General features: G+C 37.9%; 1 protein-coding gene across 2 annotated transcripts; it reads left to right on the forward strand.

Annotated features, from left to right (window-relative positions):
* Window positions 1-9,893: 9,893 nt before the first annotated feature.
* Window positions 9,894-14,339, forward strand: LOC104235768 (F-box protein PP2-A15-like). 2 transcript variants are annotated; one of them, XM_070165351.1, is made up of 4 exons: window positions 9,894-10,440; window positions 11,335-11,449; window positions 13,557-13,857; window positions 13,921-14,339. In XM_070165351.1, the coding sequence occupies exons 1-4, from the start codon at window positions 10,128-10,130 to the stop codon at window positions 14,011-14,013; spliced, it is 822 nt and encodes a 273-aa protein (XP_070021452.1). In that variant the 5' UTR covers window positions 9,894-10,127; the 3' UTR covers window positions 14,014-14,339. The 2 variants fall into 2 exon arrangements, with proteins under 2 accessions (XP_070021452.1, XP_070021451.1); XM_070165350.1 differs by having other exon boundaries at window positions 9,895-10,440; window positions 13,557-14,339.
* Window positions 14,340-15,165: the final 826 nt, after the last annotated feature.

Consider the following 15,165-nt stretch of genomic DNA (forward strand, 5'->3'; position numbering starts at 1 on the left):
TTCGCACGTAAGTCTGCATCTTTAGTTAGTGAAATGTTCGACTGTTTTTTGCGAGTACTAAATTGTCTCGTCTTTGCAGCTGAGAGATTGCCCCCGCCTCCTGTCGAAGGGATTTGTGAATGAGTGGAGGCCATTCTTCCTCATATAGAGGGAATTCGCACATGGTCGACCTTTCATGAGAGGTTTGGATGCAGGCCCCTTACAGGTGAGATGACGCCTTTATCTACTGGTCTCTTTTTTTTTATTAGCCTCTTATGCATCGTTCGTCGTTGCTAGGGTGGGTGTGGAGAGCAAGGGCTCTTCAGCTAGCTTTTCGCTAGCCGGCCGCATCTGCTCTCCCTATCGCAATATCCACTGTACGACCTTCGTCGAGGGCTGCTTCAATTGAATCTTCAGCCTTGGTTACTCCAGCGAGGGCTGCTTCCCAGGACAAGGTCCCGACCAATGTCGTTCGCCCAACGGATGAGTCACCATCTACTGGAGAGGAAGAGGGCCCATCGAAGAGATGTAGAGTAGAGTTTAAGACGGCGCCCCCAACAGTAATTCATCTAGATGACTCTCCCCTGACGGGCTCCGAAGAGGGTGTTACTGCGGCTCCTCCCATATGGACGGAGCAAACCGTTGGAGTTGTTGGTGCCCGCGATCATCAATCAAAAACTCCTGCTGTCGTCTTGGCTCAATCAGAAGTCTCTGCTGTTGTTGATGATCAACACCTTGTCGCGGTAGAGAACTAGACCTCTGGGGTTGCTGTTGTGATTTCAGACGTGCCTTCATCTTCTGCAATGGGTCGTGCTTCCTCTTCAGTAGCAGAAAGGGGAAAAGATGTGGTGATTGATGACTATGAGTCTGAGTCAGACCTGGACCCCGATGATGTTAGGATGTTTGAGGAGAGTCTCACTCATTCAGTGGTTAATGCGGGGGGACTCGGCCTGTATTCTTCAGATCCCTTCCGGCGTTAATCTCTTGGAGGAGGGGGAAGATCTGGTACCGCAATTCAGCCTGTTATGCTCCGAAGCTAAGAACGAGTCCCTTCGGGATGTTCCCGATGCTGAGTTGAGGGTCGAGGTAGCCATCATGGGCTTAAGGGCACGTTACATTTTGTTTTCGCTTTATGCTTTCACCCTTTTCGAAAGTACTAGTTTAACCCCGTCTTTACGTTTTCCAGACATGCATGGTGGAAGTGGAAAGCATTCGCAGGGCCAACATTCGGGCAAGGGTTTACTTGAAAATGCTGGAGAAATACCGTCGCTACCATTACAGGTGTCGCGATATGCATGAGTGGTTGGGGACGGATCCCCATAATCGGGCTCTTGGTGAGGAGTTGGAGAAAAGAGATCAGGAATTGATGCAGGCCATCGCAGCAAGAGCGAACTCGAGGATCAACTTCGCATTAAGGACGAGGAGCTCGAGTTGGGTAAGGGGATCACAGCGAAGTGTGAGCATTTGTAGGGTAGGTTGAGGTCGATCCAGTCAGAGATGGACCAGAACTTGGTCAAGGTCGAGGCGATGAGCTCGGAGTGGATGAGAAAATTAACCGCGACTGAGAGCAAAGTCGATGGATTGGAAAACACTGAGAGTACCTTTTCCGAGGCTTTGGCGAGTGCGACGACCTTGGAGAACACCATCCGCGTACTCCAATCCGAACAGGAGTCAGAGAGAGCGATAGCTACCCTCAAGGAGGTGAGGCTCGAGGAGTGCATTTGGCGTGATTGATCAAGGGCATCAGTTCTGGGAGATCGGGGCGCAGCTCTGGAGGCAGAAAATGAGCAATTACAGGCTCAGGTTCAGTCATCTTCCGCTGCCGTTCCTCGCCAAATGCATGAGCTCTGGGTTTATGATGAAGCCCAGCGGGACATATATAAGAGTTTGTGGGAGGCAGGCACCGTGGCTGAGGCTGCTTATGAAGAAGCGCGAGCGAAAGCTCGGGAGGCTCGCATTAACTATGGATATGACGCGGCGACACCCGAAGCTAATGGGGATGCGGATGATGGTAATGGAGAACCTCTTGGAGACGGTGATGATAGTGGTGATGGTGACGGAGGTGATGACGCCGAATGAAGAATGTTGTCCTTTGTTTTTATTTTCATTTTGTTTGTCGACTGTCAATTGTTCATTTTCTTTGGTTAGCCTGGGCCATATGTAAGCGACGGTAGCCCACACTATGACTTTGCATAAATAAAAGTTCTTTTATTTGCTATTTTCCTTATACTTCACTTTTTATTTCAATTGTTCATGGTTTTGGTGCAAGATAGGGACTCGTCTGACGAGTCCCGGTTTTCCTTTTCTTTCGGTGGTTGTCGACCTTTAGGGGTGTCATTTCGAACTTATCAATATGTCGGGCCATCGTCGTTCGATTGAGGTCAAACCCTTCTCTTTTTTGGCGAAGGCCCTTGACCTTGAAGGGTGTTATTTCGAATCTTATCGAAATAACAGTCCGTCGTCGTTCGATCGAGGTCAAACTCTTCTTTTCTTCTGGCGAAGGCCCATAGCCTTAAAGGGTGTTATTTCGAACTTATCAAAATAATAGCCCATCGTCGTTCGATCGAAGTCGAACTCTTCTTTTCATTTGGAGAAGGCCCTTAGCCTTAAAGGGTGTTATTTCGAACTTATCAAAATAACAGCCCGTCGTCGTTCGATCGAGGTCAAACTCTTCTTTTATTTTGGCGAAGGCCCTTAGCTTAAAAGGGCATTATTTCGAACTTATCGAAATAACAGCCCGTCGTCATTCGATCGAGGTTGAACTCTTCTTTTCTTTTGGCGAAGGCCTTTAGCCTTAAAGGGTGTTATTTTGAACTTATTGAAATAACAGCCCGTCGTCGTTCGATCGAGGTCGAACTCTTCTTTTCTTTTGGTGAAGGCCCTTAGCCTTAAAGTGTGTTATTTAGAACTTATCGAAATAACAGCCCGTCATCGTTCGATCGAGACCGAACTCTTCTTTTCTTTTGGTGAATGCCCTTAGCCTTAAAGGGTGTTATTCGAACTTATCGAAGTAACAACCCGTCGATGTTCGATAGAGGTCGAACTCTTCTTTTCATTTGGCGAAGGCTCTTAGCCTTAAAGGGTGTTATTTCGAACTTATCGAAATAACAGCCCATCATCGTTCGATCGAGGTCGAACTCTTCATTTCTTTTGGCGAAGGCCCTTAGCCTTAAAGGGTGTTATTTCGCACTTATCGAAATAACAGCCCGTCACCGTTCGATCGAAGTCGAACTCTTCTTTTCTTTTGGTGAAGGCCCTTAGCCTTAAAGGGTGTTATTTCGAACTTATCGAAATAATAGCCCGTCGTCGTTCGATCGAGGTCAAACTCTTCTCTTCATTTGGCGAAGGCCCTTAGCCTTAAAGGGCGTTATTTTGAACTTATCGAAATAACAGTCGGTCATCGTTCGATCGAGGTTGAACTCTTCTTTTCTTTTGGCGAAGGCCCTTAGCCTTAAAAGGAGTTATTTCAAACTTATCGAAATAACAGCCCGTCATCGTTCGATCGAGGTCGAACTCTTCTTTTCTTTTGGCGAAGGCCCTTAGCCTTAAAAGGTGTTATTTCGAACTTATCGAAATAATAGCCCGTCGTCGTTCGATCGAGGATGAACTCTTCTTTTCTTTTGGCGAATGCCCTTAGCCTTAAAGGGTGTTATTACGAACTTATCGAAATAACAGTCCGCCGTCGTTCGATCAAGGTTGAACTCTTCTTTTCTTTTGGTGAAGGCCCTTAGCCTTAAAGGGTGTTATTTCGAACTAGTCGAAATAACAGCCCGTCGTCGCTCGATCGAGGTTGAACTCTTCTTTTCTTTTGGCGAAGGCCCTTAGCCTTAAAGAGTGTTATTTTGAATTTATCGAAATAATAGCTCGTCGTCATTCGATCGAGATCGTACTCTTCTTTTCATTTGGCGAAGGTCCTTAGCCTTAAAGGGTGTTATTTCGAACTTATCGAAATAACAGCCCGTCGTCGTTCGATCGAGGTCGAACTCTTCTTTTCATTTAGCGAAGGCCCTTAGCCTTAAAGGGTGTTATTTTGAACTTATCGAAATAACAGTCGGTCGTCGGTCGATCAAGGTCGAACTCTTCTTTTCTTTTGGCGAAGGCCCTTAGCTTTAAATGGTGTTATTTTGAATTTATTGAAATAACAGCCCGTCATCGTTCGATCGAGGTCGAATTCTTCTTTTCTTTTGGCGAAGACCCTTAGCCTTAAAGGGTGTTATTTCAAATTTATCGAAATAACAGCCGGTCGTCAGTCCCGGTTTCTAGAGAGTTGGACATCTTTCGTGGGAGTCCCAGTCTGTTTGGTATTGCTTGCACCAAATGGAGCAATGTTGGTGAATACGAGGTGTTGATGTTTCGTTTAGGTTCGTGTTGTGTACGCCCTATGGTTTTCTTGTCTGACTCATGCCATCTAGCTTAGAGATGTTGCCGGCACGAGGTATTTCAGCCGTGTTGAAGCAATTTGTCCTTCAATCGAGATGTTCTTGTGTATGTTCGTCCATACGGGTGTTATGTGCTTGCTCAGACAAATAGTGGGAGGTGAGGATGAGATTTTTTTTGCTCCCGCCTGGTGGACTGGTGGGGGAATACAGGTCGGTAACATCGTTTGCTTTGTTTAGTATATCGATGGTTGATGGGGCGAAGATTTCCGAGCCCGGTGATCTTGCTTGGCTCTTCTTCCTCTTCTACGCTGCTCTTGAGTCTCGCGTGGGTTGGGTTTTTCCTCCGCGTTCCTTTTTGTGAGTGATTGTATTTCTTGGTTTCGATCTGGTAGAAACTAGGAAATTTTCACTAAGAAATCCCCACAGACTGCGCCAAATTGTTTGACTCAAAATATATTAAAACCTTTTTGAACAAATCAATCAAAGATAAAGGGGTAAATCATAGTCAAACATAATTAATTCCGGATCGAAAAGTCAACAATAATGATTACATATGGGACGAAAGAGGCATGATTGTTCTTATTAAAATTCAACATTGTCGTTCTCGTCAATTGATGAGGAAGTAAATTTACTTATATTCTTCGAGGTCATTTCCTCTTTTTCTTGAAGATATAAGAAAGGAGCTTTTTGTCATCCTTTTTTGAGAGAATGGAGAAGCCTCCGAATTGAGAGCTTTTGGCTATATATAGTTGAGGCCCTTTTATCCTTTGTTTGTCTCAGCATTTTCTTGTCACTAATGTGTCCTGGTCGTGATTTTAGACATTACTCTTTTCGATTCGTCGGATATCACAGAGGAGAAATGAAGTGGGCTCTATTGACTTTCACTGCCCAGTTACTGAGGCAGGGTGTCGGACAACCTGGTCGTGGTGGTCAGATTTTGACCAATACAAGCACCAAGGGAGATATTTATCTCCGTAATTCAAAACTAATTTTAGATTACAACTATTTACAAGAGGCCATGGTGACAATTATATATTCTTTTTTGTGAAAATTATAAAGTATAGCCACTCTAAAAAGTACTAGTTGCAATTTTTTTTTATATTAGTATATAAAATACAAAGATAGGCATATTTTATCCATAATCAATGTATATTTTTTGTATATTAGTTAGCAGATATAATTATTTTTGCTTTTTCGTAAGTTCTTTTGTCACCGGTAGGTGACCTAAATGAGATTATATAATAACACATTTTCCTTAACTCAACATGTATCGGTCATTGCTCTCCAGTTTTGGGACGTGATCGTATTTTTTCGGCCTCAAAATTTTTTTTTTCCCCAAAAAAGAGGAAATATAACAGTAAAAGAATAAAACGAGAATATCAAATTCCACAAAACATACTGTTTCATTTGCGGTGGCGTACAAATTTATGTACGTAAGTTTCTTGGTTGGGTAGCAAACATATGCGAAAGCAATAATTAAATTGACAAACTATCTGCCATTGTTAAGTCCATCATACGAAGTTTAGAATTAAAGGCAAAAATGCAATTGAAATTTTTTAGAAGTCGGCACTTGAAAATTTTCAATAATAAATATATAAATACATTTGGCACAAATCACAATCACAATTAACAAACCTTTCCCTTTTCTTAATACCTTAATAGAACACGTACCCTAATAGACTCTAGCTTTAGGCTGCCATTATTGTGAGACCATAATTTTGTTTAAGGAATGAGGACCACAATTAGTCTTAATCAGTTAAAATAAAAATGTAACAGAAAAAAAGACTGTTACGTGATTGGTCAACTTTTATAAAAGTAGGACAAAGTCCAAACGTATATGTGAATTTCGTGAAATGTAGCCACAAATAATCGAGGAACAAAGTTAGTACTAGATCTAATAATTAAAAAGTTTAATTCGAAACAAAAAAAGGTGGATTTCTTTTTATTTATTTGGCAAATTGTCATTAGTAAATATATGAAAAGTAATATTTACTTGGCTAATTGTTTTTTTAAAAATAATTAAAGTAATTGGTTTTTTTGATTTATTTGGCTAATTGGTTTCTTTTATCTTCTAAAATAATTTACAACGTTCATCGCGTGAAAATAACATGTCTGCATTAAAAATTAGAGCCTATCAAACATGCTTTATTCTCAATTGAAAAATATAAAGAAAGTGAGAAAATTTAAAAACTCGTGTCAAATATCTTTACATTAGAAATTATTTGGTGCATATATCCCTGAAAAGCATGTGAAATAGGAACTTTGTGGTGATTGGAGAATGGTAATGTATTAATTTTCTTATAATTTCATTGTCATTAGTCTGTAATTTGAGCCCCCATAGGCTATACTAAGCTACCTACTTATTTTTTTAAAGTTCCATATGATACACAACTCACAAATTCTTTTCAATTAGGTTAGGAAATGGTCTATTCTTGATTTTAGTAGGCTACATTAGCTTCTTTTTTAAAAAAAAAAAAAAAAAGAATCTGAGCAAATTCTAAGATTAAGGATAAAGTAGTTTTCTTTAACCATATTATAAACCCATTTGGGAAACACTATGTGATTGATCAAGGACATGTGATATATATAGTGAAAGTAAACGAAGAAAAAAGAAATCATGAAAGAGGCATGACGATATTTTCAGAATTACTTGCATTTTTACAAGGTTTATGTATAACAAAGAAAAATAACTTATACTACGGCAAATTACTTGCACTTCTAAAAGGTTTTTATAACGAAGAAAAAATAACTTATACTACCACTTAAAGTTGATGTGAAATTACATGTTGTACTTACTCTACTCGAGCATAATAATTTTTTATATCGACATATATTTGATGGCTGTAAATTACTTATTTTTAATGTGGACATGTCGAAGATTAGTCGGTCTTACCAAGAGGCCAACAAAGTTGTTGACGGCTCACAAAATGTGAAAATTTAAATTATTATAACGACAATACAAATAGCATGTTTGCTAGGCTTTTTGGTAGCTAAAAGTACTTTTATTTTCTTTTGAAAATGCAATATTTTTGGAAATTTAATGTGTTAATTAGTCGAAAAAGGAAAAGTGATTTTGAGCTGCATCGGGGTTTTGACACAGTTACCCACAAAAACAAACTATTTACCCTTATTTACCCATTTATTTTTCTACCCATAAACTAATTATATTTTCTACCCATAGTAGTTTTTGTGGGAAATTTTTTCTTTATTATCCAATTCTTTTTTATTTCTATGCTTCTTTTCTTTTTTTTTTCTCTTTTCTCCTTTTCTTTTTTCTCGGTTTCTTCTTTTTTTTTTCTTTTTTCCTTTTCTAATTTCATTTAACTTCTTTTTTTTATATTCTTTTCCTCTTCATAATCTAATTTCATTTACTGTTTTCACTATTTTTTATTATTCTTTTTTTTATACTATTACTAAAGAAAAATCAAATTGTGTATCAATTAAATGTAGCTAATACAATAGAAAAATATTAACTGACATATGATACCAGTATAGTATATAGCTATACCAACAGGGTATACAATTGTACGCAAAGAGTTTAAAAAATTAATTCAATTATTAAACTGAAATAATATTAGTTGTCAATAAAAATTTCTAAAAGGATCTAATTGTAAGTATGATGTTACATTATATATCATACTATAATTTTATTTTATTTTGCATTTTCGGTTTGCCCCTCACGCTGGGTAAAAACTTAAAGCAAATTAAAAGAGAAAAGACAAGTGAATTTACGTGTAATAAGTATACTATTATAGTATATTGTATACTATTACAACATACTGTTATAGTATATTGCATATTATTATAGTATACTATAACACTATATTGTATACTATAATAGTACATTGTTCCATTGCAGTATAACTATATACTCCTATAGTATATTATATACTGTAGCGGTATACTGTTAGGTAAATGTGTTCTTCTTTGATTATTACCATATACCATTGTAGTATATTGTAAATTATAATAGTATACTGTTGCAGTATAGCTATATATTCCTACAACATATTGTATACTGTAACGGTATATTGTAGTTGTGTTCTTCTTCCATTTTCAACTAAAAAATTCAATCTCAATCACCTCAAATCAGCTCCAAATGCTATCAAATTTCAGTATGAACTTTCAGAAGGTACTATAAGCAATATTTAACAATACCTACTTTGAATCAAACAAGAAATCTTCAAAATAAAAATTTTAAATTCAAGGGCCAAGGCAAGAGCAAGAGTTAGGGAAAGAACAATCAAGAAAAAGTGGAGTAGAATTGAAACTAGCCAGAGGTCAACTTCTCAAATAATCATATCTAATTTATTTTTGAAGAAGGATATAAGGGAAATAGAAGAGTTTGTCCAAGTCTTCTTCACGGAGGCGAACTTTATCCAAGTCATTGATATCTGGGTGTGTCAAAAGGAAGAGTTTGTGCGCAACAACTAATTGGGGTTGTTGTGTTCCTTCTTCCGCATCCATGGCTACCTTTTTCTTTGCTATTTCTTGGTTTTTTTGCTTCAGTGTATTTCAGATTCTTTCTTGTGGAAGAGTTTATACAAAAATCGGGTAAATAGTTTGGGGCGCATGAATATGAGTAGTAAATAGTTTGGGCCTGAACATTAAAGGGTAAATAATTTGAAATTGATGGATATAAAGTGATATTTTCTCAAATAATTTTTTGATGTGGAAAAGAGAGTACAAATTACTCAAAAGGAGAAGCATAAAAAGAAAATTAATTTCAAGACCAAAATAAACTTGTTAGTAATATTATTTATAATACTACCGCTTATTGATTTCTAATGAAAAATAAACTATTAGAACATTGTCCTTAGGGGCGGAGGTAGAGTGCGGGATGCGGGTTCGGCCGAATTTAATATTTTTTTTCAAACTATGTATTTGTTTTGAAATCCATTGAATATGTACAACTTATTAATTTAAAATCCAGTAACTTAAAAGGATTATAATTCCGAACCCATAAGGTTCAAATCCTGGCTCCACCTCTGATTGTTCCATTCTCCTCCATAGTGGTTTTACCATTATCTTCGCTAACTCTTTCTTTGTGTATATCTAACCAAATCTCAAATAAAAAGTGAAACATTTTAATTATATAAATTGAAAATTTTAGTTAAAGTCCCTAATAATAAATAAGTAAAGCATTATTCTTTTAAATAATATCACTTGCAAGGTAAATATACACATGTCCTTTTTTCATAATTTGATGATTAAAATTGCATTTGAAAAGATCAGTCAAGCATAAATTGTTGTTCTAATACGGACACAAATACTTGTGTTATTTGACCAAATACAATCTATTAGAATCATTTCAAATAATTTTTATTATTAGGTTGTTGGATAAGGATGACACTGCTGGTAGTAGCTACAACTTGAGTGTCCCTTTTTATAATAGCAATATATTTTATGAGATAATTATTACTCATACATGTAATATATTCTTTAAAAAAAACAAATAAATTTAAATATTATACCCTTCTGAAAAATATCGGAAAGATATTTAGGCAGAATTCTCTGTTATAATATTCTCAAAAGAGTAATAAAAGGGAGAAAGCAAATTGTAAACTGCGGAAATCTTCCACATTACGAAAGCGGGTTGTTAAGAAAATTCTCACGCATCTCTTCCATACTGATCACCACCGCACTCGGCCATTCACCGTCTTCACTCCACCACTTTACCTCACCGGCGACCACCGCATCACCACCGGGACTAATAATGAATTGACACAATTGCCTCCCCCTCAAAACAAAAAAAAACTGCCAAATCGCATGGGCGCATCATTATCTAACCTGACGGAAAACGGGTCAGCCGACGGCAGACCAGGGCTAGGTGATATACCGGAAAGTTGCGTGGCGTGCGTTTTCATGTACCTAACGCCGCCGGAGATTTGTAACCTTGCTCGTCTCAATCGTGCTTTTCGTGGTGCTGCTTCTTCTGACGCTGTTTGGGAATCTAAACTTCCTTGTAATTACCACCAACTGCTCGACCTTTTGCCTCGGCAAAATTACGAGGGTCTCTGTAAGAAAGACATATTTGCGCTCCTCGCTCGTTCCGTCCCGTTTGATGATGGCAATAAGGCATGTTGATTTTTTTGTGAAGTTCCTTATTTCTGCTGACATTTATTTCTGAAGGATAATTTATAAATGATGGGGTTTTTGGGTCAAAATTGATGCTGGGGCTGCTCCGTAGTTGTCATTTGATGTTTTAGCTGATATATGAAGTATGTAGTATGCAAGTTTAGTTTTCAAGTTGAACTGGAGTAGTACCACCAAAGATTGTGGTGGGGTGGTAGTACCCCTCCATCCTTAACCAGATTTGGGTTTGAGCCTGGAATGGAGTTGCCTTGGTAGGGATTTCTTTACTCCTAAAAGTGGGACTTCCAATGCGAATCCAGATTAGTCGTGCCCCAAAGTAGGTATGGAGCATTTGCTGGAAAACCACACACACACACAAAAATAGAGTGGTAATATTTGTTGTGGTTAACATTCGTACTTTATGCTGCTTCCTTTGCCCTTCTGCCTTTTGAATGTGGAACAGTGATAACACTGATGAGTTATTTACTCATATTTTAATTATTTTTTTTTATAGTTTTTTTCCCATATCTTCCCTGACCAAATGGGTAAGTGGTGTTGGCTAACGATAAGTATGGTTTTCTCTAAATTGATAAAGGTTGTGTCTAGGCCAACCTGCTATGACTATTAGTTTTTGGGTACGGTATTTTTCTATTGTGTTCACTTTGCTTGTATGGGGAAGGATTATGAAATGTAAAGTTACCACTGCTTAATTTCTCTGTTTGTACTGTTCACCTCACTCTTGCTCTTGAGGTCTGGGAAAGAAAGTTTGAGGAATAAGTTGATCTTCTTGTAGCAGTTGAATTTGGTATATTTTATGAGTTCAATTTTAGCTACAATGTTTTGGAGCGATGTTTGATCTCACTAAGATGTATGTTTTTTATGGGGGAGAAAATGCAGGAAGTATGGTTGGACAGAATAAGTGGAAGGATTTGCATGTCGATATCCTCGAAAGCGATGTCGATAACTGGTATGGAAGACAGGAGACACTGGAACTGGTTTCCTACACAAGAATCAAGGTTAGATTAGTCGGTTGAAACCCTTGTGTAACAATGTTGTTTAAGCTTATTGCTGCAGTGATGAAATGATTTTGAAGTTTTGAACTGATTGGATATCCACTTCTGAAATGATATTAGTAGCTAGTTTTTTTCCTACTCAATTGGGCTAAGTACGTATTTTGGGATTTCCCCATGCATCACAGGATAAAATTATTATGAGCAATACATGTTAAAATAAGTTTTTCTTTTAATGTTTTATATGATTTTTGAAAATATTGGTGGTATCAGACCAGCTTATGCTGACCTAGACTAGTCCACCGACCACTGGGCAACCTATTTAGCCCACAAGCATAGGTTGCCAATGTAACCATGCCTACTAAGGTTGGAGCAGACCAAGTGTTATAGAAGAAATTTGGACCTAAAATTTCCAAATTGTTCCTCCCTTGCCTCAATCACTAGGCCATTCTCTTGGGGACATGTGCAAAAGAGGTCTATGTGTTCACCGAGAGGCAAAAATGGACAAAACAAACTCAATTGGAGTAGTCATTATTTAGCTTCACTTTCAGCCTTCTCTCTAAACCCGAGTGCTGGGGCGAATTTTTAAGTGGAAAATTTTCTTATTTACTTGCCAATATATGGTGTTGACATCGCTTGACTTACAATGCCCTCAGCTTTTTTGCCTGATTAGAGTTATTAGTGGGCTGCTTTCGACATCTTTTTCTACCAGATGAGGTTGTACTTGGAAGAGCAAAGTTTGACTGATTTAGCATCTTTTTCGGACAAATCATGGCAAATGCAATAAAATATTTTCCATTTTAAGTAATGATACCTCTTCCAATTTCTGGTTAGAACGAGATATCTGATGTGTATTAGTTGCATTTATGGGAAAATGGCTGTTATGTTGTCATATTTTGATTTATTTTATTGAATATGTCATTGTCTTGAAAATTCATAACTGAGAATTGGATAAATTAAGAACATTAAGATTTTAATGGATGTGTCTTATTTAATGCTCATAGTCTGGAAGTGTGCCTGGTGGTTTGGCAACTCACTTCTGTGGCAATTGAAGCCTTTAACTTGTCAAGCCTGCTCTGTTGTATAAAGCACCAAATCAATCCGTTAATTAATCTTTTCTATCAAATATACGATCAGCATTAATTCGTTTATCTTATTTACTTACTGGTGTAGCTAGAAGCAGCATGTGAAACTATGGTCTATGTATTAGCAATATGAAAATGTGGTAATGGATTTGAATGCTCAATGCCTAACACTTCCATCTTGCATCTTCTTTGCATCAATATCCATGGTATATTCCTGAATGACAGCAGACCCGTGCAACGAACTGGTCTTGTAGAGTATTTCCTTTTTCCCTCTTTAAATAAGTCATGCAGCCTTGACTCTGAGTGCATTTACATGGATTTTCATCATCAATTGATAGGTTGAAGTAGTTAGATAGAACTGTACATAATAGGGAAAAGAAAGAAAAAAATAAGATCGAATTGTGGACCCAGGATTATAAGCTGTAGTTGGGACGTTTTTCTGCTTTCGTAGCTACATGACTTTTTGACTTAGCTGTGTTAGGATTTTATTGGAGCATTTGTCTGTTCAAAATGTCAAATATTATTTTTCTGGTAAAACTGAAGTTAACTTACATATTGTTTTTTTGGCTAATTTTGATTCATACTAGCTGACTGAACAATGGCAGCAATTGCCTTCTTAGGACTCAACCTTTCGACAATGAACTCACTTTCTTGAGAATATAAACCGAACCACTAGTACCAGATTGTGGTACTACCTGCTGTTGCATGCTAATTCCTTTTTATTCTCTTCGTTGCAATATGTGATAGCTCATGAACTCCGAGCTTTCTTCTCGGTTAACCCTTCATGCTATCCTCTCTCTCTCTCTCTCTCTCTCTCTCTCTCTCTCTCTCTCTCTCTGTGTGTGTGTGTGTGTGTGTGCGTGTGGGGTTTTTTATGGGGGTGGGGGGTTGCAGATGGTCCTGCTCAAGTCTCCTCCTCTTCTCCATTGAATTATACATGAAAGTACTAGTTTTTCCTTCTTACTTTTGCACAACTGACCATTGCTGGTGATGAGGGATATCGTAAACTTTGACAATTTTTCTTGCAGGTTCCATGTTGTGGCATATTGCCAGCAGGTATGGTGGTTTGAATTAAGCGGCACGGTGAAGTTTCCTTTTCCTCCTGATATATACACACTAACATTCAGAGTTCACCTTGGGAAAATTTTCAAAAGACTCGGCCGACGTGCTTGCAACTTTGAGCATACTCATGGATGGGATTTGGGGCCAGTACGGTTTGAACTGTCTACTTCTGATGGTCAATATGCAGTTAGTGAGTGCTTTCTAGATGACATTGGGCAAGATGATGCAAATGGGAATATCAAGCGTGGGAGCTGGATTGAGTACAAGGTAGGTGAATTTATTGTCAGTTCGTCAGATCCGGTGACTGAAGTTAGATTTTCAATGAAACAGATTGACTGCACACATTCCAAAGGTGGGCTTTGTGTAGATTCTGTATCAATTACCCCCAGTGATCTGAAAGTCCATACAAGCAAAGGGGTTTGAAGTATCTGTAAGTGACATGTTTTCTTGTCAATGCTCCCAGAAAAAAATTTGTTGGGTTTGCCGCCTTAAAACCTCTCTTTTGTGGAGAATGTCATTGTAAATTTTTTGCCTTAGGTGTGTCGGTCTTTCTCCATGTAAATGTTACTGTTATGTACTTGATCCAGTTTTGTTGCATAGAATAGAATACGTTTTGCAGAAGATCAAGAAAATATACTTTGCTCATTTTCATTAGAGAAAAGTTCTAGCTGTTTTGTCATTTTATGTACAGAAAAATATGATTCATTTCTTCCACTTCTATAGAACATTTCAGCACTTTAAGTTCTCAACTTTGTAGAATCCTCCCTTCGTTCTCTCTACTACACTTATGTTGTATTATTGTTTACTATAGTCTTTCTGTTATGTGATTTTTGGTTATTATGACATCTTGATCATTAACAACCTTTTCTATGTGCTGGATTCACTTGCATTTAATGGTAAGTCAATGTGCTCTGAACTGCAGGAAAGCTGTCTCTGATTGTTACATGAGATGGCCATAGTTTTCTTCTCTTCTTATCATTCTATAGTTGGGACATTACAGGCTGCTTGACTAATCCTTGTTCCAATTTAGACTTAATGCTAGCTTATCTCCCCCTCCCCCCCCCCCCCACAAAACCAAGTCCCTTCCTGTCACATAATGTATTTACGTGGGACTTTTAAGGGATTTTGTCAAATATATGAAGAAACATCTAAAGCAAAGATTGTAAGATTGGTTTTTCTTGTTTCGGGTGGAGGGTTTATGTCCCAACAATATAATAGACAAATGTAGACAAGATCCATCTATACTTTTTGGCTTGGCGCCTTCAAAATATTCTCTTGAGGTTACTAGCATGGCCATTAGATTTTGTCTTTTATTAAGCAATCCAACAACTTCAGCATATAAGTCTACCAGAACAGTTGTTCACGCTGATAGGAAAGCAAATATAAGCTGTCACCTACTTCATAATGTAGACTAGTGGTCCTGACGAATGATATACTTCGAGTTCCTATTATTATAGGAGTTCCGCTTATTTTGATGCCCGATTTTGCTCCATTGGCGAGGGAACTCAAATCACAAGGAAGCAAAGTCGGAAGAGTCATTCTAAACCCAAAGATGTGGCCTAATAATTAATGAAG

This window comes from Nicotiana sylvestris, chromosome 12 (assembly GCF_000393655.2).
Source record: "Nicotiana sylvestris chromosome 12, ASM39365v2, whole genome shotgun sequence".
NCBI classification, from domain to species: domain Eukaryota; kingdom Viridiplantae; phylum Streptophyta; class Magnoliopsida; order Solanales; family Solanaceae; genus Nicotiana; species Nicotiana sylvestris.